At 36.8% G+C, this 26,768-nt stretch overlaps 1 protein-coding gene across 4 annotated transcripts in view; it reads right to left on the bottom strand.

Annotated features, from left to right (window-relative positions):
- Window positions 1-459: 459 nt before the first annotated feature.
- The window catches only part of LOC145996097 (scm-like with four MBT domains protein 1), a 45,871-nt gene continuing 19,562 nt past the window's right edge, over window positions 460-26,768 (bottom strand). For 3 of the 4 annotated variants that reach the window (XM_083132358.1, XM_083132367.1, XM_083132376.1), the window contains exons 7-17: window positions 25,097-25,220; window positions 23,943-24,070; window positions 23,009-23,222; window positions 21,703-21,976; window positions 16,045-16,179; window positions 12,645-12,920; window positions 10,783-10,958; window positions 9,880-10,056; window positions 5,487-5,706; window positions 3,567-3,786; window positions 460-769 (exon numbers count right to left, since the gene is read on the bottom strand). In XM_083132358.1, the coding sequence (XP_082988484.1) occupies window positions 629-769; window positions 3,567-3,786; window positions 5,487-5,706; window positions 9,880-10,056; window positions 10,783-10,958; window positions 12,645-12,920; window positions 16,045-16,179; window positions 21,703-21,976; window positions 23,009-23,222; window positions 23,943-24,070; window positions 25,097-25,220 (2,085 nt within the window). In that variant the 3' untranslated portion in view covers window positions 460-628. The remainder of the gene's footprint in view (window positions 770-3,566; window positions 3,787-5,486; window positions 5,707-9,879; window positions 10,057-10,782; window positions 10,959-12,644; window positions 12,921-16,044; window positions 16,180-21,702; window positions 21,977-23,008; window positions 23,223-23,942; window positions 24,071-25,096; window positions 25,221-26,768) is intronic. The other variant, XM_083132384.1, reaches the window with a different exon arrangement.

Below are 26,768 nucleotides of genomic sequence, written 5' to 3'. Positions count from 1 at the left end.
TGTATAAACTGGCAATGTACATTGAAACAAATGTGGCAAAATTTTTTAATGTATTTGTATTTTTACAATGCTTTTCTGCCACTGTTGGGTAATCATACCGATAAGGATGAATGATTAAATGAAATTGATGGATGCATGCAAAGAAACACCCATTCAGAACTCTGAACTTGTAATGGCAGAATCACTAGTTGAAAACTCAATGATGGAAAAACACTATTACAGTTATTTATTTATTTATAATAAATAAAGCATGTCTCATTGTCCCAATACGGAAGAATATTATAAAAGTTTCCAAAATTTTACATTTTCCTGCATTTCAAGTTTTTTCACCAGGAAGAATATTTAGTTAAAAATGTTTTTTGGATATAATTTTAACTGGATTCAATACTTAACTCAGAGTGTAAGCATTTTAATGTAAGTGTAATGCAGAAGGGAACGAAGGTAATTAATAAATGCATATTTATGAAAAAAATATATATTTAATACTGTCTTTCCTTGAAAGGAAAAATATAAAAATCAGTAACTATACAGCATGATAATATACCATGACAATCATAATATGACAAATGAAATTGCCAAAATATCATTAACTTTGGTAGAATTTTTTTTCAAACTGGCATTTTGCTTACTACTTCCAATACTGTGAATAAAAGGCAAATTTGACACGTTCTATGTGCTGACAAAGCTTTATAGCAGGTCCCAGTTTCAACTGAAGGTGCTCCTGAACAGTTGGCAAATTCAAAAGCATGAATGCTTGCCCATCTATTTCCTGGAAAATAAAAAATAAACGTCATTTGTACACACAATATGCAACAACAGGTATGCAAATTAACATGCAGTACATTGTACTTTCAACTTTACATGCTTAACTTGTAGTCTGATCATATTTTAGAAAAATATGTTTAGAGAAGCATTTGTAATTGGACTGTGCCAATGCTCAATAACAACTTACAGGCTGGATTATTGGGTGTGCATTTTTCTCTCTCCCTAATCAGTGCTATATTTTGCCATCTTTTCATGTCTTCAATATTCACTTTATTTTAAGACAAATAAGGGAGAGAAGTGAAGCAGAAACACCACCTGATATTATATGTATTTATTTAATGTGTGACAGTGATTTGCAATTTTCTTATTCATTTTTCTGTCACTTTTGGCTAATCATGATGAGGATGAATCATGATTACATAAACTTAATGAAGAGATGATCGCAAAGTAATATTACTTTGTAACCTTAGAACAAACCTAAGGTTACCTCGTATATCGATAATTCAATGTGCTTCTTCTCCACTGAGTAACCTCTCATTTTGTTTGATATTCAAGTATGTACCCTTATCACAGTTTATAACTTTTCTTAGTAGTTTGTAACACTGATTTCTTTGTTGATCATAAAAGGAATGGAACAGAATTGTTGTACAGGTAAGAGAACATTGATCTTCCAACCCCGCAATGGTTTGTTAGGTGCAAACTGTAAAATTTCTTACATTCGACAAGAGTGCAGGATACGTAAGGTTAGTCTGCTCTACTAGGGCTGAAATACAGCAAGTTATTTGGAGAAGGGTTCCAGTTCCATGTCCTTTTCTCACCCCCTCCCCTATCCAAAGTAAAATTAGTATGGCATCTGATAGCAAGTGATTGCCGCTAAGTTTTTTATTTTTGAATTCTCTATGGAATGATGTTTTGTGTATCAAATTCTGTTTGTTGTGTTCCACTAATACATAGTAAATACTGTAGGGTTTTCTAAAAAAATAGTAGCATAATCTGTATTGTTATGCCCATTCTTTTCTGCGAAGATGTGCTGCTTTCTATGGCAGAATGGTTACAATTTCATAGCATGATGCACTCATTTTTCACCCTCACGGTCATGATTACCTAAAGATGTAGAAATGCAACAAAATGATCAACAAAAATGGGTACTAAAGTTACATTTACAAAGAAGGAAGGTGCATTTCAATTTATTAATAAAATCTTATTGTGAACCACATGTGATGGCACTGGGGAACAGGATTGCTCAAGGGATGCATCTTTGCAAAGCAATAAAATTAATGTAGGAGTTTAAATATCTAAACCATTACTATTAATCCAAACTTGACACAATATAAAAAATCTCAATAAGCATGCTTGTTTGCATGATTTGAGTCAACAATACAACAATGTCATCAGTCTGAAACTACTTCACACACGAAGATAAAATTTGGAGTACTATTCAATTTGTCAAATATTAATTGTTTATTACAATATGAATTATGCTATTTCATTGAAGACTCCATGACCAGTGAGCTATCAATATTTCATATTCTGACTAGTAAGAGCCAATGGCAATGCTGACAATGGTACATTAACACACTGGGGTCTCATGACGGGCATAGCCCACAGTGCACTTAGTCAATGTGTACAAAAGACTGGCATAGCCCGTCCTGCGGTATGCAATCGCTTTGCCGATTGAACTACGGGCTATGTTCGTAGTTCGTCTCATGTGTGTGTTCCTTCAAGCCTCTTGGTTGAAATTCCGACCGCTAGGTGACTCATGTCCTATTTTTTATCTCGCACCTGCGACTGTTTGGTGTCGGGTTGATGTATGTTGCATTGTTTAGAATGGCGTCGTTAGATCCAGACCACATAACGGAAATTCTGGATTCCATTTGTTCATTAGGTCAGTGGTGAATATGTATGTAATTTATAAGAAAGTAAACAGGGAAAATCATAATATGTCTCTGGAAGAGTTCATCATCCAAGTAGGGGAACCGCTACTCATCAAAGCGGGCAAAGATATTCAAGGTCAACTACAGCAGATAGGCTAACAGGCTGCCATTTTCCAAGGAAAATCCCCCTACAGAGGAAAAGTCAAGGCCCTGTGGGTCATGTAAAGTTTGTGGAGACAGGCACAAAAAAGAAACTGGCAAGTGGGCAAGAAAAGAGAACATTTTACTGCCACAGCTGTGACGTTGCTCTCTGCATTCCTGAATGTTTCGAACTTTTTCATATAAACGCTAATTACCTGTAATTTGTAATTATTTTTTATGTGCACATAAGAAGTATTCTTATGCAAGATTCAAAAGAGTATTGATAGTTTATGTAGTTTTTGCATTGTTAATTATTGAAATTTCCAGATTACGAACTTAAAATATCTCTATATTAACATTTGTTACAATGTTGTACTTTTTCTTTTTTCACAAAACATTGCTGAAAAAAATATTCATAAATGTCTGAAAATGAAAAGAAAATTTTACAAATGTTTGTTCATTGAAAAGAGAAAGTTTTGTAGATTTAAGAAATGTGTGGTAAATGAAAACAAATTAAAAATATTTTTTTCTATGATTTTTTGAAAAACTACCAAAAACCGCAGTCCAGAGGTAAAAATGCTGTATTATGAGGCCAGACCCGAATGTGTTAACTGGCAAACTGAACAAACCTGACAGATTTTATGTTATTGTCATGTACACAGTGGAACCCTGATTTTACATTCTGTTTTAACGTTTTCCTGCATTTCTGATTTTTTTTTTCAACTTTGCTCCTCTGAAAACTATAAAAAATCAATGCTGCATTGTAAATATAAAACATATATTTACCTCTTCTTTAACTTTTTTAGCTAGATGACCACAATCTTCTGTCTCTCTTAGATACCTCATAACTTCTTTCACGGACCACAGAGCAGGGTTGGAATCTAATTTGACAGACTGTGATAACTCCACTGAAGCTTTGTCATCAACAGCATGCATATATTTTGGCTTCGGCAAAGGATGCAGTGGCTTCACTCTTCCGGCTATTATGGGTTTCTTTAAAATACTACTGCATAAAAAGGAAGAAAATGGGTATTTGTAAGTTTTTAATTTCCTAAGGAATGATGGAGAATCACACAAAACTTGATTATGTGCTCCCACCATAAGAATTAATATTATTTCTCTTGCCTGTACAGTTTTTACAAGCACATAAACACAATTTTTCTGTTACGTTTCGGGAGAACATACATTGAATTTTTAGTTTTTATTCAAACTAAAAATAAATGTCTGATGAAGGGAGCATGTGTTCTTCCGAAATGTAACAACAAAAATTGTGTTTATGTGCTTGTAAGAACCATAAACTCCTAGAGAAATAATTCTACAACACATACATACAAGATTTGATTTTGAGTTTTGGTTTTAAGTCCACTGTATGCACAGGAAGGCTAATTGCGACTGGACCTACAGTTTAAAGTAGGATCCAAACCACTTGTGCTCCCACTGGATATCGAGCCCAGGATTACAAGGCGACAACGTTACCATTATGCCAACAGGGAGGCCAAGTACATACAAGAAAGAAAGAAATAAAAAGAATTAACATGTTCCAAGGTCCTGCAATTGGAGCTAGAATCAAAAATGAAACCTAGTTTCTCCTTGCATCAAGAAAAAAAATGTAACTTTTCTAGACAATACTGTGTAAATATACATCATTGTTCCATTTTTGCAAGTATTCAACACTACGATCTAGGATGAAGGAAACCTTGCATGTCCATACCTTAAAGCAGTAACTGAAGCTTTGTCAAACCACTCCAGAGGCTCCATGATCAAATTCAAATTAAGACCCAAATTCTATGGTGCAACAACAGCCTTGAGAGGACCAGAGCTTGCCAAGCAGCTTCTTTTTTCATTGGGGGATGCACCCATTGAGTTCAGTTACCCTGTATTCTGGTTTTTGGAAACTGGAGCATGCTACTACTTCTTTACAAGTAGCTCCCAATTGTCCTTGTGACGTTGGGTCACCACCATAACAGGGTGTCTACCAAAATAACAAATCCAAAATTCTTGACTTTTTCATGACCTTTCATTAATTTTTTCTTAACATTTATTTAATCGACCCCTATTTAGGTATAGTTGCAAATTAAGAAAATATATATTTTTATTCAATAAAAAAACCCTAATATATATTTTTATTCAATGAAAAACTCCTACCATAGGCTGGTTAAGATGAAAACTGAAGCTATACTTTAACAAGAGATTTAGACTTGCTTTAATTATTAATGCATATAATGACTTCATTCTAGATGGGGAATGGGCACATTACTTCATTTAATATTTTTTACAAAACTCCACCCATACAAGAATTTAATTCTTAGGAAAGAAAGTGAAAACCACAACTCAATACAATTTTAGATTTCCAGATATTCAATTTTATCAAATCTTAGTACAGGTACATAACAATATAAATTCACTATACTGTAAAAGAAAGGAGCAAAAATTCTTGACCACAAGCATAATTTTTTGATTTTTTCTTGAGTTTCCTGACTGGTAGAATTTTGGTATCGGCTAAGCCCTAATAAAAAGGGAGTACATAGTTCCTAATCAAAATATTTACACTTCCAAGACTGGCTGGCATCTCACGGGAATAACTGAAATGCTGGCTGCAATAACTAACTTATGATGGGAATTTTGAAGCATTAATGTTAGTATGTGAAAAAAAAACAAAAGTAAGAACAATCACACAGAACACAAAGTGCAACTCTACGAGCTCACCTTCTCCCAGCAGGCAGTGCATTATTATTAGTGGAAGACCATTTTCTTGTCCAATGTCGTGCACGCATCTGAAGAGCAAAATTTGGTAGTTTAGCACCACGAGTTTTCATTTCTGTTCTTGGAAATTCCTTCTTCTTATATTTTCTCTTTAGATTTGTGGGAGAACCATCCTGCATTATTTCTGCAAGTCTTGAATCACGACTTCCATCACTTTCATTATCTGAAATATTTGAAAAGATACATAGAATGTGTAAAGAATAATATATATATTCAGTGCAAATATGATAATCACACTTAAAAATGCCTTATTTTTTTAGACAGGCTGATTTCAGTAAATTTAATAGGAATGGGATAGGTTAATCGATACTCTATCGATATCAGCCGATAAAGGCATATTGGTATATCGGTAAAATTACCGATCCGATATATCTATAAATATCTTGTAATTTAGTGCAATATTCTGCCATTTTGTTATAATTTTTATGGATACAAATAAACATGCCATACTTTTCTTAAAAGTAAAGGTCTAAATATACAGCTTCTTACGCATTGCAGTCATCTGCTAATACATATTTATCAAGGAGGTGATTTTTAGATTCTTCAAAGACCATTTGGAATTTTTTATCAGATCGGTTATCAATATCAGTAAATTTTATATCAGTACTTTATCGGTACTAGCCAAAATTTCATATCGGCCCATCCCATAAATTTAAAATTTTCTAGAGTGAACATAACAAGGACACTATAAAATGTTAATACAATAGAACATAGATTTTACATTTTTCAGAGGCTTTTAAGTGACAAAACTGAAAACCTAAGAAAATGTAAATAAAAATACACAGAGAAAACCTGAATTGGCATTCCCAAATTGTAATTTTCCACGTTATTCACTCAATCTTCATAGCACCCAACAAAGTCATATGGCATTTTATTAGTTAATCCTCCAATGTACTGAACATTCCCTCAATTCTGTCAGATTTTATATTTCCTTGCCTCTATAAAGTTTTTCCATCTGATTCTCTGAAACATACTGGTTATTCTACTTACAAGCTTGCAAGCTAATGTATAGGGTGTTCAGTATAGGATGCCGAATTAGAAAATTAAATAAAAATAGGGAAAATATCATGAAAATAGTTATATTTCACATACATGTAAGTAGTAACATCTCCCAGTTATATTTCACATATATGTAAGCAGTACCATCTCCCATTTACGTATGAAAGACAATGTCAGGCGTATGTCCACCCCTACTGAGTCTGCATGCATTTATACGCCCCACAAAATTATTGATAACCCTCTTGCAGATGTCTGTCCCGATGCCTCCGATCACCCGTATGATTTCCACCTTAGTTCCAAAAGGGTTCATGGTTTGTTGGTGTACACCTGTAATTTCACAAACCCCCGTAAGAAGAAATCACAGGGTGTAAGATCCCACTCCACCTGCCAAAACCCACACCACACAGTCATCTCAGCGGATGGATGGATTTCACGCTCCTGGATTATTCGAGGATTTTCTGGAGGAAACCACAACAAACGAGTCAAAACAATTACAGTCAACTCTCGATTCAACGACCTTTCACAGTTCCCGGGAAAAGGGTCGTTATTTCGAAGGGGTCGTTATTGGAATTTGCACCAATTTTCAGCTTAAAGGGAGCTCAAACGGACACAAAGATGCCTAGGAGATGGTAACACCATTTATCCTGGTAGTTATACAACCTGTTATGCACAGGATGCGTGTTGTGAGAAGGAAAATAGAACATGAAAAAGTTTTCACAAACGAGAATTTATAATAATGTTACTTTGTTTCAATTGTGCACAGTCGTTGCTTTTCCAGTAAATTCTTACAATTCTAGTTCCTGAGAAACCCGTGTGCACGGAGACCAATGGAAAGGAAAACAATCTCTCGCTTATTGCAAGCGAAACTCGAAGAATCTTGACACCAGTCAGACTGGTGCCAGCAAAAGTCGGGAGATAATCGGGCAGAATGAATGTTGGATTTTATACAGGTTCACTGGAGCATTGTCTGTTACAAGATTAACTGGTAAGATTAGATCTCTCGGGAGAAACAACACAGGTTGTCTCTATGTAAAGGACAAAAAAAGTAAAGGCAGGGCTGTAATTTTCGTTTTGGTTCGGCTGTGTAAAATACATCGTAAAAAAAGTCACTTTTCTTTGCTTCAACCAACTTCATTCTCCCTCCTTCCCCATTCAAGGGAGCAGTCCAAATCCTTCCTTGACTTGCATTGTAATCCAGCGTGAAAAAGGAAACGCGCAACTTGCGATCTGTTTTCACCCAATGCGTATTCTAGGACACGTCATTAAACAGCGTGGAACTGAAAACAAGCTTTATGAAATTGCGCATTTTCACATGTCAAAATGGTAGATCGTTATTTACTCTCATGTTAATCGACGATTGAATGTTGGATTTAGGAGTATTCTCGATGTCAAACACCCACCCCTCCAAACGTTTTCCCCTTGAATAATGTCTTTTTAATCGGTCTCAGCGACCATTCCTACATTGAACTCTTTTTTTCCCCCTCCACATGAATGGTTCTAAAAAAAAATAACCTTTTTCTTCATGCTGGATGAGTCATCGCTGTTATCGGCAAGGGACAGCTTTGCAGATGCTAGACAAAACACTGGCGCCAGCTGCATCGTAAAAACAAAGAGCCCGGCTGGAAGTTCGAGCAACAGGTGGCGGAAGAGAATAATCCCAGCATTTTAAAGATAATGCAACTGTCAAAGACGGAACTTTTAACAGCAGTGTAAGGAAGAAAGAAATGACCCTTGCTTTACGTTTTACCATGCAACAGACAATAATAGGGGCAATATTTCCTATGCAGACAACAGCATTAAAAAAAAAAAAACAATTCTGCAATTATCAATATTGCCGTGCACACCAGTGGCGGAGAATGAGCTGGGGAAAGGGAGTTGGGTCACGTTTTTTTATTACTTGTTCTATGGTTTTTGTTCGTTTCAAGAATATATCCAGAACTTGTTGCCCCATTTTAGACGTCAAAGGAAAGGAAGAGGGGTGGGTCATTTTCCACCCTTGCCTGTAATCAGCCCGCATCAGCAAGAAAATCGGGGCTGAAACAATCTGCATCGCACCTCCCCCCCCCCCCCCTACGTTTGCTGACATGAAAAGTGGGAGAAGTCAGTCAGCCAACGGAACACTTTTTTGGCAGATATTACGACATCGACACAATTAGGGAAACGTATGAAGTGGGATTATGATGCACGTAAGATCGAAGTAAACTTTTATGGAAACCTGGATGACAACGCATTAAGCGACTTGACGATCTTTAGTTCACCAATGTGGTTTTGATTATCTAAAAGTTTCGCTTTTTTATGAAGTGTTGCAGGGAACAAAGAACACGTTTTGAATGAAAGCTGTTACCGGAAGTTGTCGTCTACAAGGCCGAGAGTTGCTCACTCACGGGAACCTGCTGAACTCTAGGTCAGAGCTGGACAGATGGGCCAGACTTCCAGGTGTCAATCATCTGTATTTTCGAACATTCCTGCGATCTTATCTCTCAAGGTGGTGTATTTATCGATGAAAGAGCTTGACCTGCCATACACATTGGCAAAGTCTGCAAGTCCAGCAGTCATTTCAGGCTGCTCCTCCCCCCTCCTCCGCGAGTTTTAAGCAGCTCTTAGGACAAGGAAACAAGTCAAGTCGATTTAAAATAACATCCAAGCACATTCGATTTTCTTTTCTCGCGTATCCAAGAGCAAGCCTGGCACGTTGGGTAGCGGCCGTCGGGTGCGGCGTAACATTGGTGCGCTTGAGGGAGGGGAGGGCAGAGGTCAAGTGCTATTGGATATCACTCAAGCATGGTGTGGTGGTGTCTATTTTTAGTTCAGACCTAATTGTGAGCAGTAGAGCGCTCGTAAAGGGAATGAGTGGAGGAAAAAACAACGCATTTTTCGGCCGATTTCCTTCAATTTTTCAACTTTTTTTTTCCAAATTTTTCACGGTTCCCGGGAAAAGGGTCGTTACTTCGAGAGGGTCGTTATACCCGGGGTCGTAGAATCGAGAGTTGACTGTAATCAGCTACATTAATCAGCATGACAACAGATGCCAACATTGGTAAGAACAGGTCTGCCAACATCGCAACAAAACAATAGCACTTGATTCAAATTCGGCATCCTATACGGAACACCTTTTATTAACAATAACTATGCAAAATAACTGAGAACTGTATCATAATTCCTAGTCATGTTTCTCATTTAAAGGCAGGATTTTTTAAAACATTTTACACCAAATTCATACAATACATTGTTTCTGTTAAGTAGTTTGTAAACAACCATACAGTTAACTGCGTACTGAAATCTTCAAGATTATGCCAAGATGATATAATCAGCAAGATCTGGAAAGCTGTATTCTCACCTCCAATAAGAGACTGTGTTTCAGCTGCTTCTGCTCCTTCACTGCTGTCAGGATTTTTTGTCTTTGAGCTAGTAAACAGTCTTTTCCTCCCTCGCTTTTTCCTTGGTTTAGGCACCAAGTTGCTTGCTTCCCCCTTTGGCCTGCCTATTTTTCTCTTGCCCTGCATCCAATACTGAGCTAAAAGAAAAATACATATATCAATAAGAAGTCCTATGGAAACAAAAGTTGCTTAATTCAATAAATTTTCCTTTGTATAGTGCACGTGATCCTCACCACTAAGTTTTTTAATGTCAAATTTTCAATTAATCTGGTTTTCACTCTAGTGGTTTGAAGATTTGGCAATACTTCTCAAATCTGTGAGTGATGCCTATTTTCATAGTTAATATATGCTGAAATTAAAAAAAAAAAAAAAAAAAAAAGTTTATAACCCTGTAATTCCATGAATAATTGTGTTTTATCTACATCACTGAAAAATAAATAATTGATGTTCTATTCAATACTAATACACTTTCCAATGATGAAATTATTAGTGTTTTCAACTTCACCTAATCTCAATACCTGAACATAGAATTTTTAAAAATCACAACAGTTGTTACACTACCACAGTTTAGTTTTAAAATAGTCTAAACTTGCAGGTGTTACCATAATAAAATATACGAAACCACAGAATATGCCTCAGCTACACAGTTTTGGCACAAAATTAATGCTCTTTTGCACTGTTTTCAGAGTATTTGTCAGCATACATTTTCTGTACTCTGAAGGATGCCCAAACTTCATTATTGTATTGGACCATATTGGTAATTAAATTTAAACCAATATAATACTACCTGATATCGATTCATCAGTGTTTGCACAGAAACATATTGTTAACATTTAACAACTTCAAGCACAAACATTACTTACTGAACTTTGTTTTTGACATCACTCCACATTCTTCAGGGCATTTCTCCCCAACCAGATCGGGTCCAAACATATATGGACAACATTGAAGTTTCTGACAGATCTCCTTGCAAAATGCTGGAACTTTGGATGCAGATGTAACTATAGCAACACTTGCTCGATAGCTGTTCATCTTGTACCTGAAAATATATTGCCAATGATTAGGGGCATGCATATTTCGTTTTTGACAAAAAAACGAAATGTCAAAACACACATTGTATTGTTAATTTTTCATGTTTTTGAAAGGTGTGAGATGCATTTTGCTACCATGTTTTGTCACGAAATAATGCGAAATGAACTGCAAAATGCGAAATAAACTTTTAAACACGAAATTTAGGGTTTATTTACAAACGCTACACCTTCCGAGGTCTGAATTAGCCTGCAAGTTCACGGAAAATTGATTAATTTCAATGTTAATATTGGAGAAGCAAAAATGGGCTCCTTTACACAGAAATAAACTTAATACCCTGATAACTACATAAATGTGCTATTAGAAGTGAAATGTTAATTTTGTGTAATAAGTGTAGTTTTAAAATCAAATTTAAGATTATATTTACAATTTTAAAACCAAAATGTCTCTTTATATACCACTTTTCATCTGATTTTTCACCACTATAACACCGAAATTTTATTTTATTTACTGCTTTTGAACCTGAAATTGACTGTTTTTGTACAGAAATTCTGCTTTTTTTATTTACCAAAATTATGTGCCTCTACATTTATTTATAAACAGTAAATGTACTTCAAGTTTTAAATTCACTTTAGGCACATACAGGCCAATCGGGACTGAACTTACAGTTTAAAGTGGGATCTGAACCACTGTGCAAAGTGCCTCCACAGGACATCAAACCCAGGACTTCTTGATTACATGGCAACAAAAAAATCCTATAGCAGTGTATCACAACTGGATTAAATATCATTCCATCGACAAAACTGGCATTAAGTTGCTGACCAAGGTAGTTTATTAAGATGTAAACATTTAACATGTAACGATTCAACCCTGTATCACGGTCTTCCTCAGACGAAGAACTAATCTAAAGTAAACTAACTTAGTTTGTAACTTGGTCTTAATATGGAAACAATGCTTAATTATATTACAAAACTTGCATGTTAAAGTTGAAATATCATAGAGATGAATTACAACCATGCAAGACGCTTTCTGTAATTGTTTTAAGAAAATAAATCCACAAAAGTTGAATAAACTTGAGTATAATAAAAACATGAAAATATTAAATGTGCATTTGACAATTCCATTTACTTCATGTGGGCTCTTGCCGATTATAAAATAATAATTTTATGATTTACATCGGAAGCCATGAATAAAGTTTTTAATTTAAAAGACTACCATGAAAAAAATACATGATTTTAATCTTTAGCAAATGTGCTACATAAAGAAAGAAATTAAATGTGCACCAACCAGCACTGTAACAAGTACCAAAACTAGTAGCAGAGTAACAATTTGGTGCCTAGGTCAGCAGCCAGAAGGTCTAGAAGGTCTTTCTAGTAGGAATTCTAAATGTATGGAAGACAGAGTTAACACTGTACATAAAGTACCAACCTATATTCCTAACATAAATGATAAATTATCAGATAATACAAATAAGTAATTTAATAAGTTAGTTAAGGTTGATATTAGCAGTTACAGCAACCACAGCTGAACTCACGTGGTAATTTTTTTTGCACCCTTTTGCCTGAACAAAACTCTGGCAATGTTATTGTGTTGCACAGACTTGAATTGTAATGAACAAAACAAATAAGGGGAAAGAATTAACAGTCTGATTAATACACATTTTACATCATGAAGGCAAGCAGTAAGTTATACTTACTTGGCCTTGAGAACTTCAAGATGACTTCCAGGTGCAGCTTTCCCATCACACTGCAATTCTTTAAGAACCCTGCTCGATTTGTAGGCAACACTTATCAACATTGAAAGTACCTCACGCATCACCAACGTCACCGGTCCAGGGCCTACAGCTTTAGGAAGCTGAGCTAATTTTCCTTTGCTCAGGAAAGGTCCAGAGAAACATTTGTGGTTGAAGTATATCTTTGGGCACCAGAATGATTTCTGAGGATTATCCAGGGGTGCTTCTTTCCTCTCAACACTATAAAAAAAAAAGTTTGGCATATTATGTAAAAAAAGAAGGGATGGGACAGACTAATTGGACTAGCACTGTGTCGGTAAAATTACCGATCCAATATATCTATAAATATCTTATACGAGGGTAAGTCAATATACAGGGTGAGTCACCTAAAATTACTACCGGATATATTTCGTGAATAAAAAATATTGAAAAACTGCTTTCGCAGATATAAAGGTATGAGAGGGGCTCATGAAATTAATGGACACAATACGTTCAACTACATAAGGAAGTACGACTTTCAACACTAACTCAGTTTTTTTAAAATTGAAACTCCATTTTATTTTTAGCTCATTTGAAAGTACGGAAAAATTCATTAAGAATGCCGTTTGTTACATTGTAATACGTCAAGTAGTTCTCAAGTAATTGTAACGTGAAGTTCACGCCTGAAACAAACATTCTCACAAGTTGATTCGTGTGTCGTAACATGCACATCCCCCTTTTAACACCATTCGTGTATGGTAACAAATATGTTACTCTTCTGCATACTATCCGTTGTGCTTAGGAAAGTTGTTACAATCCAACAACTGCGGGATACAATAAAATGTATAGTTTGCACATAAGTAAGCTTTGACAAATTATCTAAAAGGATCTGATAAATCTTTCCAAGTTAATAAATATTTGTACATTAAAAAGTATATATTTTAAATATTCCACCATCAGTTACATACATAAAGATTAATACATTAACATCTTTCTAATTTTTAATTGGCGTCCATTCATTTACGTGATAATATTTAGTACACAGGAACAACCAACTCTTCTCGTTTGGTCATGACAAATCTTCAAGTTTTCAACTTTTAAACTTTGCATCTTGTACTCGTACATTTTTCTCTCTTTCTTTCTAATTGATTTATCAATTTTATCAAATGAAGCAAGGACGTAACAAAGTACACAGATTAACCATACGTTTTTTCAAACACTGAAAATGTCGAGAGGATACTTATCTATGGCGAGTGTAGGAAAAATGAAGCACAAGCGTGCAGGCTGTATGCACGACGGCATTTGCTCTCGGCACCTTCACGTTACAATTACTTGAGAACGACTTGACGTATTACAATGTAACAAATGCCATTTTTAATGAATTTTTCCGTACTTTCAAATGAGCTAAAAATAAAATGGGGTTTCCATTTTTAAAAAAAACTAAGTTTGTGTTGAAAATCGTACTTCCTTACGTAGTTGAACGTATTGTGTCCACTAATTTCATGAACCCCTCTCATACCTTTATAACTGCGAAAGCAGTTTTTCAATATTTATTGTTGTTCACGAAATATTTCCGGTGGTAATTTTAGGTGACTGACCCGGTATAAGTCGCAAAAAATATTAGAAAGAAAAGTTGAAATAGTTAACTTGATGAAATGTGGTTTATTTTTCAACGTAATCTCCATGAACATTTAGGCACTTCTCCCAGCATTTCACGAGTCCCTCAAAGCCAGAAGCTGAGAAGGTTTGTGGTTGGTGTTGTAGCCAGCTGGTAACCTCCCGATGGACCTCCTCCATATCCTTGAACTGGTGACCACCCAGGTGATTCTTCAGTGGACCGAAGAGATGAAAGTCGGATGGTGCCAAATCAAGACTGTAGGCTGGATTTTCCAGTTGTTCCCAACCTAGGGACCGTATGTGAGCCACTGTGTGGACGAGCATTGTCATCCAACAGAAGAACTCCATCTCGCAAAGCACCTGGACGTTTCTTGCGAATGGCTGACTGTAACTTCGTCAGGGTTTTGCAATACGTGGCTGCAGTGACAGTGTGACTCTGGGGCAGAAATTCCACGAGTAGGATGCCTGCACCCACAGAAATCGAATTACGGCCCGTTGGTCACCATGCGTACACTCTGCTAACACACCTGCCATCTTACCCACTTGGCACTCGAATGAGACACCGCAGCATGAGAACATGACTACTAGCGCCGTATACGATACACTGTGGTGCTGCCACTTACACCAACATTTGCAGAAAGGATCAGTGCAACGACTTATATTCATAAAACAAATTCAAATTGCAACAATTCGAAAATATTTCATTTTGCGACTTATATATTGACTTTTCCTTGTAATTTAGTGCAAAATTCTGCCATTTTGATATAACTTTCAAGGATAATCTCCATGCATAAATTTTAAAAAGTAAATGTCTAAATATGCAACTTCTTTTGCACTGCAGTCACATGGAAACAAACACTTATTAAAGAGGTGAATGAACCATTCAGGTTCTTCAAGGGCCATTTGGAATTTTATATTTTTGTGGCCACGGTGGTTCAGTCAGTAACGCGTCTGACTACCATGCTAAAGGTCCCGGGTTCGATCCCCGGCTGGTTCAAATCCGGGAACTTTTCTAACGATGGAAGCGGCCCCGGCGCCCAACCAGCGTCGAATAACATGGGTACCTGGGGAAACCCTGGGGGGTAAAGGTGGTCAGGGGCGTGATGCTGATCACATCACCCCCACGCACGACCGGATCAAGAAAGTGTGGGGTGTTACCCCCACACCCCCTATACGCCTTCATGGCGTGGTGCTAAGCACAGGGGAACACTTTACCTTTTTTTTTTTTTTAGGGCATTGAGATTATCCATAAAAATTACAACAAAATGGCAGAATTTTGCACTAAATTATAAGATAATTATCGATATATCGGATCGGTAAAATAATCGGTAATTTTACTGATAAATTGATACACCGATATGTCTATATCGGCTGATACCGATTAATCGGTCCCATCCCTAAATTAAATGCAAAAGTACATAATTTTTACTTTTCTAAAAAAAAAAAATCCAAAGTAGACAAATGTCCCTTGGTATGAAAATTTGTGTAGAAGGTTTGAAACACAAGCAAATTGTCATTCTGATTTTTAATTAAAATTTTATTATTACAAATATTTATAAATATGGAGAAACTAGTACTCACTTTATCCACGAAACTGTGTTATCTTCTTCATTCTATTAATTTCAGTGGCCACTGCCACCATCCTCGTTGGAACTTGCTGTACCAAGTTAAGATAAAACAGTTTCGTGGATAAAGTGAGTACTAGTTTCTCCGTATTTATATACTACCGCGTCTCTCATTTCCCAATTATGAACAAATATTTACTTACATCTCTTGTTCCTCATTTCCCTTGGAAGGACCTTGATAATACAGGGGAATTTTCAATGGATAAGAATTGCTTTCACACCAACCAACAGGGAAGATATCGGGGGAGTCGACACTCATGATGTGGCTAGGATGAAAACTGAAACGAGATAATACGTTAATTTTTCCAACTAACATTATTTACTGGTCAGTGGGAGCCTGGAACCTATTTTAAAGAAATCAAACTTCAAGCAGTTGGCCCAATGGCAAATACAGAAGAACAATGTTTTTATGTACCTGGATTTTATATTTTTCCGCATTATATATTTACAGTATATTTCTGAATCCAAGACGAGGCTTTTTGCAGCAATTTCGTGCCCAGAAATATGGGGTCGTCTTGCTTTTGAGGCATATGATGTGGAGTTTTTCTTTTCTTTACTGAACAGAACCACGAGCTTCCATTAAGCTCTAACTCTACCCTCTGCCATGTCTACCACTTTAGCCTTGAACGTTTGCATGTGCTTTGAGCATTGTTGTGCAACAGCACGTAGAGTGTGTTGTGGCGAACATTTTCTTTATTAATTGTGAGACGTTGCAGATTCCACTTTTAACCATTTGTAAATTTTTGAAAATAGTTTTTCTGTAATCTCTTGTTGAAAAATGGGGGGTCATCTTGGATTCGAAGTCATCTTGCATTCAGAGATATATGGTAACTTTCAGGGTCGCAATACACAGGGTGGCTACAAACAAGCAGAAATGAAATTCCCTGACTTTTCGAGGTTTTCCAGGACAAAATTTACATTTTTCCCTGATAATTACAAACTAAACTAAATCGATGTTTTTGCAAATGGAAATAATACTCTCATACAGATCCAGGTATGGATTTGTAAAGTACCAATATTATCTTCTATGAAATTGACTTATTTCTTTATTCTCTATGATTTGAATTCAGACTGCAAAATAGTGAATTTGGAAAATTATTACAATTCACAAGCTAGGGAAGGATTATGGAATTTTGTCATACGCAGTAAGTTTCAAATAAAATACTCGATTATTTTTAAAGTTACAACTAAATGAGATAAGAGTGAAGAGTGATTGATTAAGAAATACAATTTGTGTAATTTATCAGTCTCCTTATACATTCTCGGTATTGTATGTTGATATTTCCACTGAGGTTTGGAACCCTCTGCTTGCAAGAACCATGAGTGCAGATTCATTTTTCGATGCATAAAGCTACTTCTCTCTTCTCTGTAAAGCAAACAACTAAACTCTTGCATATAAGTGAAACAATTGAATCGAACAAAATAAAGTGTCATATTTCCATACATTATCAATGGGATTTCTGCTTCAGTGCAGAATATCCAAGTGAAGTACTGTGAAACTGACAACATGCAGTTATACCATTAATGTTGACGAAAAGGGTATGTAGGTATTAGAAATTTGACGTAAGGAATTTATAGAATTGCATTGTATCTGATTTACCTGATTTAGCTAACCACACATTAAAACAGGAACACTCTAATAATAAAAGCTTCTTAAAATTCATATACGAGGGGCATCCTGAAAAAAGCTCCAATGGTGCCTATACGCAGCACTAGTGGTCGGAGAGCGACACACACACATGCAGGCAGGAAGAAGTGGCATGTAGCTGTAATCTGGTACAGTTGCAATGCAGCCGTTTCAGGACAGTTCTAGGTTAAAGATTGCAGCTCTCATACAGTCTCCCACCGACTGCGATGTAGCCTACATTGCACGCTCAGAATTTGGCAGGGCCACCAGCAACCGTGTGAGGTGTGCAGAGAGGACGTCGTGAGTGATAGTATGGTCAGACGATGGTGCAGACAATTCACGGAAGGCCTATCGAATGTGCACAACCCCATACAGCTGAGTACACGAGGGCCCTTTGCATCACTTCAGGTGAGATATCTTGGACTACTCCCTGTACAGCCCTGGCCTTGAATGTACAGACTTTCATCTCCTTGTTTAACTGAAGAGGTTTCTGGCAGGGCAAGTATTTGACAGCTACACTGCGGTAGAGATAGTTCCAGTCTATGCTGTCAGACACATATACCATGGGCATACAAATTTTAGTGCCATGCTAAGACAAATGCCAGAACAACGGCGGTGATTATGCCGAAAATTAGGTTAGGACTCACTGCTACTAATGCAATAAATTACAACTGATATTCTTGTTTCATTTATGCCTAATCGGTAGGGACCTTGATATTTTGTCATTTTTTTTCAAATTTGTGTATTTTCTTATTTTTTTATTTTTTACTATACGGTGGTTTTTTCCCCAAAAATTCACATTTTCATTTTAGCGTATTTTCTGGCAAATATCTGAAATTATACCTTCATGGAGTTTCTAAACTAATGTTTCAAATTGTATGTCACATGGCTTACGCTTCTTCGTGAGAGTTTGATATCTTGAAAGTTATTTTCCATACCCCCATTTTTAATTTTAAGGTAAGGATTTTAGATAATGGAATTTTCCCTGTATATACTGAAGGGTGCATAATGACCATAAGTGGCGACGCACCCAAAAAATTAAAATCAATGTCACGTGACAGATACCGATATATTATGACACCAAAAATTGGCATTATCTTTTTCTTGACTTGTTAGTGTTTTACATTTCCCCAAATTCGAGGGTTTTTTTAGAACATTTATCTGCTAAATATACCAAAACTTAATACTCCATTGTTTTTAAAACTATTATTTTAAATTGTAGGTCACCTGGTCTACGTATTTTCGTGACAGTTTGATATGTTGGAACAGATTTTTGAGGAAGTAAAAGTAAACTGCTCCCCTGCACTTTTCCATGAAGGTGTATAGGGGTGTGGAGTTAGGGCCCCACACTTTCTTGATCATGGCTGAAGGTGGGCATGATGTGATCAGCACCACGCTACTGGCTACCTTTATCCCTCAAAGTTTCCTCAAGGTACCAGCTTCATATGATGCTGGGTTGGGTGCCGGAGCAGTTTGAATAGATGGAAAACATCCCGGTTCTCCCCCGCAGAGGATCAACCCCGAGTCTCTCGCATAGTAGTTAGACACCCTAATGACTGAGCTCCATTATTACTCGCTCCATCTGTTGACAAGTCCCCTTACTACTCCCATACGGACAAGAAAAAAATATAATTCAAAATTATAATTCAATGCATTTTCCACATAATATTTAGAGGCTTAACCTTTACTCCCCCGATGATATCATATTGTATCATGGTGCTGATTACGAAATGAATGTGCTTTTTGGAGCTTCATACTCTTATGTTTGGGTGGAAACTCTGACACAGGTCTGGAGCAAGCCTGGGAAATTCATATTGATGACCAACCTCCCCCCCTCTCCGCAAACATATCCATGCCACATTTCCGAACAGAGTTTCACATTTTGGCTCATTATTCAACTTGTATGGCACCCAGGAACATGAAACATGTTTCAATCTCTTTGGAAACGTCCATTCTTTTAAGAGAATACTAAGGTTCGCAAATTCTCCACAAAATTGCGGGAAAAGAGGGGGCAAACTCCAGATTTTTTTTCATTGAAATTCGGTGGTCGCACCCCCAACCCCCTTCCTTGGTTCGCCGTTCTGAATTGTACACGGTTGCATGCTCTGATGATTTAGCTGCAAAACAAAACTTATCCGAAGTAGATTGCTCCCAAAGTTCCCGAGGAATAACAATTTTCCTCCAAAAATGGAAATTACCTATTTTTAGTAAAATAAAAAATAATCACATTTTGCCACTTGCATGGCACCCAAGAACATGAAACATGTTTAATTCTCTTGAGAAATGTCCATTCTTTGAAAAGAATACTAAAGTTCGCGCCTTCTTCCCAAATAGCGGGAGAAGAGGGGGCAAACTCCAGATCTTTGTTTTTTTCATCGAAATTCGGGGGTCGTGCCCCCCCCCCCCAAACCCCTATTCCTCGGTTCGGCGTTCTGAATTGTACACGGTTGCATGCTTTGATGTTTTAGCTGCAAACGTATCCGAGGTAGATTGCTCCCATATTGGCCGAGTTATAACAATTTTCTGAGCAATATGCAAATTACCTATATTTCGCAAAAAACAAAGTTTCACATTTTGGCTTATTATTCAACTAGTATGGCACCCAAGAACTTGAAACATGTTTCATTCTCTTTGGAAACGTCCATTCTTTTAAGAGAATACTAAGGTTTGCGCCTTCTCCCCAAAATTACGGGAGAAGATGGGAGCAAACTCCAGATTTTTGTTTTTTTCATTGAAATTCGGGGGTCGTGCCCACCAAACCACCTTCCTCAGTCCCACGTTCTGAATTGTACACGGTTGCACGCTCTGATGTTCGAGCTGCAAAACAAAACTTATCCGAAGTAGATTGCTCCCATAGTGCCCGAGTTATAACAATTTTCCTCCAAAAATGCAAATTACCTAGTTTTCGTAAAAAAAATCACATTTTGGCTTATTTTTAAACTTGTGTGGCACCCAAGAACATGAAACATGTTTAATTCTCTTGAGAAATGTCCATTCTCTGAAAAGAATACTAAAGTTTGCACCTTCTCCGCAAAATATTGGGAGAAGAGGGGGCAAACTCCAGATTTTTATGTTTTTCTATTGAAATTCGGGGGTCGTGCCCACCAAACCCCCTTCCTTGGTTCGGCGTTCTGAATTGTACACGGTTGCATGCTCTGATGTTTTAGCTGCAAAACAAAACTTGTCCGAAGTAGATTGCTCCCATAGTGCCCGAGTTATAACAATTTTCCTCCAAAGTGTGTTTGAATTTAAAATTCCCGCCGAGAAGCCCAGGCGAGAGAAATTTCTCTCTCTCTCTCTCCTCCTCCTCCCTCACTGGTTTCTGGCGTAGTGGTTGTGTTCTGCATAAAAGGGGCCTAAAAGTTGAGGCCGAAACTTACGAACGAGATTTCCTGTTCCCGTGCAGAGTTCTATAACGATATCTTTAAAAAAAAAAAAAAAAAAAAGTCAATGAAGACGAAATTCCCTGATTTTTTTCGACACCTCAAATTCCCTGACTTTTCCCAGTTTTCCAGGTCTGTCGCCACCCTGAATACAGCAAAATATTAGTAATATCTCTCAGATTTCTTCAGCCATAAGCATCTGAAGAGCATGTAATTGAGGCCCCCTATACACAACATAAATAAACATACAATTGCTGTTGAAAATTGAGGGAATGCATTACACATATAGGTCATTTTTTTTTTTTTTTGGAGGAGATCTGCTCAGATCATGCTCCAACTGCCTTTATCCCCAGGTACCCATTTATTTCAGGCTGGTTCAACCCCCGAGCCATGTTATGCAGGGACAAAGTTGGAAACACTCCAGGTTTCCTGCATCTAGACCAACACATTTCTGCATTATACACATATGTGGTGAATTAAGATTTAAAATTAACTGGATGTTATTTTAGAGAGTATTAAAAATACCAAAGTTAACTGGTATTTGTACAAGTTCTTGCAAAGATACTCCCCCCATTAGAAAACTGGCACCAAATGAAGTCCAGAAAATGTACCAATACACAGGTGTAAAAGGCATAGTTAAAGAACGTAATTACTAAAACATTAAAATGCTGACCAAGGCACAATTTATTGTATATAAAAAATATACACTAAACACAATAAATGTTGCTTTGGTCAGCATTTTAATGTTTTATTAACATAGAAACAAGGCTCAATAGTGTTAACATAATTACCTGTCGTTTGATTCCAAGTGCAGCCACAAAAGATGATTTATAGTCTTCACTATTGTTGCTGCACTTAATTGATGCTCATTTTCTGGGTTCACTGCCTCCAATTTCATTCCTTGAGTAAAACCAAGCTCCTTTGCTGAAGGAAAAGTATCGAAACTACTTTTCGGAGCTGCCACACCTCCAGTGACCATCAAATACTCTTGCCAATCAAATTCTTCACTTTTGGTTGTCCATCCTCTAGGATGGGTGATCTGTAGTTCATGTTCCTGGGCCCAGCCTTAAAATTATAATGATTTTCATAAAAAGAATATTTTTTTAATGAAATATAATCATTAGTTAAAATTTATAAATATTAATTTTGTTATTGCTGCACAGTAACCGTCTTGCTCACAGTGAACACTTAATCATTCAAAGTGAATTAACTTTATGAAAAGTTCATAGTACACGAAACATACAACATAACTTATTGAACAGTTATGTAAAAATCATTGCCCTATCAAGTGTAACAACATAGTCTTTTGTATGTCGGTGCCAATACACTAACAATGAGCTATCAAACAAGCTTCTGTTCTTAATGCAATTTCCTTGCAGGATTTCCACTAATTTTGTCAACTTCTTCCTGACCTTTTCAAATAAATATCCACACCATTCTGTACAGTTCAACTCTTATTTACCAGGATTTTTTTGAGTGGAAATATGAAAGCAATACATCCTGTTCCAATAATATCACATTAAATATTTATTTTCAATAATGGACAGCTGTTGTTCTGAATTAGGTTTTACAAGTATGTGTAAAAATATATATTCAGTAAGTACAGCAACCATTTTTAATATTTTCCAACTTAGCCATGACTTTTTGGTCATGGCCCAACTTCCATTACTTTTCCCAAGTTTCCCAGTTCGGTGACAACCCTGTCAACTTTTTGTTGCCAGATTCAATTTCTAGTTTATTATTCATTTATTGATGAGCTAGTTGAGATATACCAACCTCTATCTTCACCACACTGTCTTATATAATAAATCTATCAAGCATACCACAACTTCATGCTGTTATTTATTTGAACATTTGTGAACAATAACACCACAGGTTTTCAAGTTAGTTAACTAGTTTAATTAGAAACATTATTTTATCTCACAGTACAAATTACTGGCCGAAAAATTTTCATGAAGCCCTGCTCAAAAAGAATAAAGTATGAATATGCAGCTTACATTTACATAAAATATAAAGATTTTATTGTAGTGATTTCAAAATAAAGTTCTGTAGTGGCAACAAAGACATGGCACAAGAAATTATTTAACCAACACTTACCTGCAGGAAATATATATGGGTGATTTGCAGTACAAAGCCATATTGTTTCTTTGTCATTTTCTAAGGTTGCATTGCTATCAATCTGAACCATGAAGTAATATTGATCAAAAATTTTCACAACTGTCGCTGGGCATATTTCAATTCGGTTATGAGGATGAATAGCTTCCACTTTCATGTCTTGTTGAAACTTGTGCTTTACCAGAGGCACCATATTCTGGAAAGAAAGAATTAAGACATTCAGATCAAAATTTCACAAAAATTATTCAAATCAAGGATTGAAACCAACAAAACACACAATTTTTCATAACTTTGAAACTTGGCTATGATGAATCATGTATGAATTACACATTACGATAAAAAGAGGAGTTTTTGTTTTAAGTTCACTTTATGCACAGAAAGGCCAATTGGAACTGGACCTACAGTTTAAAGTAGGATCTATGTCTCTCCACCAAGTACATTATGATAAAAGTCTCCACTTTGTATTAAGAAAGAAAAAAATTGCATGGCGATTTATTAATGTAAACTGTGTTTAAAAAAATATAACTGAACACACAAACAAAGTTTTCAAATGCACATAGATCTGTAGTTTGAATGTTTGAGCCAACAGCTGTCTTAGTTCAGGAACAAAGATCAGAACCAATAAATATATGTGCATATCCAGATAGTACTTTCAATAATATAAATAATGCACAGCTTTTTTGTAACTATAGCAAGTAGGGATGAGATAGATTTATCAGTATATCAGCTGGTATTGGATCAGTCCTAGTATTGACATATTTGCATGAAAAAATATAACATCAATATCTACTATATATATGTAAAGCATTTATACATTTTAACTCTGTAGTTACATAAATATGGCAACCTGCATGAACATTGCATGCTAATGTAGAACCATTGTCACTAACATTCGAGAACTTTGAAAACACATTACCTGAAACAAATCTGGAGGCAAGGGTAACCGACGTGCATCCTCTTTTGCCATCTCCATCACAGCCTCCCATTCCTCAGCCCGGTGCTGCAATTTTACATCACTCGGGTAACAGTAAGTCCACGGAGTTCCTACAAGAAATTAAAGCTAGCATAAGACCTGCTGTGAATAGCCTGTATGTGACCATTTTGTTCCAAGAAAATTATGCATATATTCTACCTGACCTAATACCTAAACAGATGTCGATAGGCTTAGATTCCAATAGGTACTGATACCTCAAAATTATAATAATTAAAAATTGTTCCAACTTCCAACTGACACTTCCTGATATCAATACATCAACATCCATATCAGCTTAGCAGTTTGTTCGTTTCCATACAATATTTTCACTATGTTTACTGCACCATAGATAATAGTTCTTTCTCATTTTTCACTTGTGAATGCACATAATGATCCAGTGACTGCAAAGCAGATTTCACATCCAAATGACACATATCAGAGTAACATGTCACATGGAAACTAGGCTCAAGAAACATGTGCATGCCATGACATGCTACATATTTCACTTATCACTTAAGTGTTACTTGGACTGGGCAGTTTTCCCAGAGCATGTGCCATGTCGTCTGTTCCTGTTGTTTCTCTCATCAGTGTGAAATGTCCTGCTTTCTAAACTAGAACTACTAGTTCATACTTCATATCTGTATCTGAGGAAGAATGTACTTTTACACAAGGAATAGACATTTACATACAAAAATGTGAAGTCTCTCAAATACAGATCACACAATTCTGTCACTTATCCACAATCATTAACAACATAAATATATATTTGTTAAAAACCACACAAACAAATAAACAGCATGATACAAGACACTTTAATGAATAAAGATTCCTATATGGTACAACACAAACTGAAAAACCCACACTCTTCAACCAGAACAACCTGAAACTAACCAACACTGTAGGGCAGACACAGAACGTAGTGTCATCAGCAGAACCTCGTCTGCTACTTCTTCACTGTCTCTTGACCAGGCCTGATGATTACTCGAAAGCTTAGATTTTTAAAGTGTCTTGTATCATGCTGTTTGCTTTGCGTGGTTTTTAACGAGAATGTTGCCATCACCTGACATAAGAAGTTGTCATATAAATATATGTATTACCTTGATCCGCACCCCATCCAATCTTGAAGAGACGAGGGGAGTTATAGAACAACCAGAAATCAGGAGAGGAAGAATGGGGGGTGTCATATCTTAGGAGTAAGCGGCCACCAACATTTTCAAGAATCTGTAACAAATTAAGGGCACTTTTAATGTTGTACTGATGAAATTTATGGGTGCATAAGCTATTTTCCCCCTCTCACTCAATACAGGGTCAAGTAATAACCAACAAAAACTGAATGATTCTAGGATCATCGTAGCCAAGAGTCCTGTCTTGTTATCTTACAATAATGCACTTTCCAAGGTGTCCAACACAGAAGGGAGATTGAGACTTGAGTAACTTTCAGAAAAGGTCACTCCTTACACTACTCTACTGTTATATTTATGCTCCACAAATAAGCAATATTTGTCACATGCAGCAAGTAGGGGCCAGTAGCTATTTTGTTCTTAGATTTTTATATTTTTGAACATTTGATTCTTTAAAACTTCAACATACGTGGGTCAGTCAAAAGGTTAGTTGCAGCATGAGAAAACAAACCAGGAGCGAACTTTCATGAAACTTTTATTTGTACACAAAAGTTCCATACAGAAGCTACTTTTCGACGTAATCACCTCCTTTATTTAAACATTTGTCGAGGCGTGTCACAAGTTTGTCCATGCCTGCTGCGAAGTAGTCACGTCCAACGTCCGATAACCAATGACGGGTTGCAGCTTGCACCTCATCATCAGAGTGATATCGTGGCTTTGCAAGTCCTTCTTTCATGGGTCCGAAAACATGGAAATCACAAGATGCAAGGTCTGGGCTATAAGGGGGGTGATCCCACACTTCCCACCGAAACTTGCGCAAAAGATCTGACGTTAGTCTTGCCGCATGCAGTCTCGCATTGTCATGCAGGAGCACTATGCCTTTCCAAAGTTTACCTGGCCATCGATCTTTAAGTGCTTTTCGCAATCGATTTAAGGTTTCACAATAGGACGATGCATTAATCGTGGTACCCTTTGGAATGAATTTGGTATGCACCACACCTTCTCTGTCGAAAAACAGCATCAGCATTAACTTCTTCGAAGATGTAACTGTTCAGTACTTTGTTCGAGTTGGGGACGTGGGATGTTTCCACTCGAGGGAGCTGAGATTCATTTCAGGTGAGAAATGATGAACCCATGACTCGTCTCCGGTCACAATTTTGTCCAAAAACTCCTGTCCTTCATGTTCATAACGTTTCAACAATGCATAAGCACTGTCAAAATGGTTCCCTTTGTGTTCATCTGTCAATAGTCGATGCACCCATCGTGCACAAACTTTAGGGAATTCGAGATGATCAGCAATGATAGCATGCACACTTGCATGTGAAATACAGAGTTCATTTGTGATTTTGTCTATTGTTACGCGTCTGTTTGAGTTCATTCACGCAAGCGCCGTCGATATCTGTACGTCCGTTCTCAAACATGGTGCACCAATTTGCGATAGCTTGACGCGATATTGTAGTTACACCCTCTTGCCCACAAAAACCGATTCACTGCACGCACTTCCACTTTGGATGTCACCTGCAGCTGCCGAAACATGTTCAGGACTGGTTAGCAAGCAGTGGCGTAGCATGGAGTAAATCGTTGGGTGTTCACACCCAGCTTAAATTCACAGAAAATTTTACCCCCCACCCCCCTCAAGACCGAGGGG

This window comes from Lepisma saccharinum, chromosome 1 (genome assembly GCF_977018435.1).
Source record: "Lepisma saccharinum chromosome 1, izLepSacc3.1, whole genome shotgun sequence".
Taxonomy (NCBI): domain Eukaryota; kingdom Metazoa; phylum Arthropoda; class Insecta; order Zygentoma; family Lepismatidae; genus Lepisma; species Lepisma saccharinum.
The sequence above is the reverse complement of the archived record's forward strand: the minus strand, read 5'-3'. Positions and strand labels throughout refer to the sequence as shown.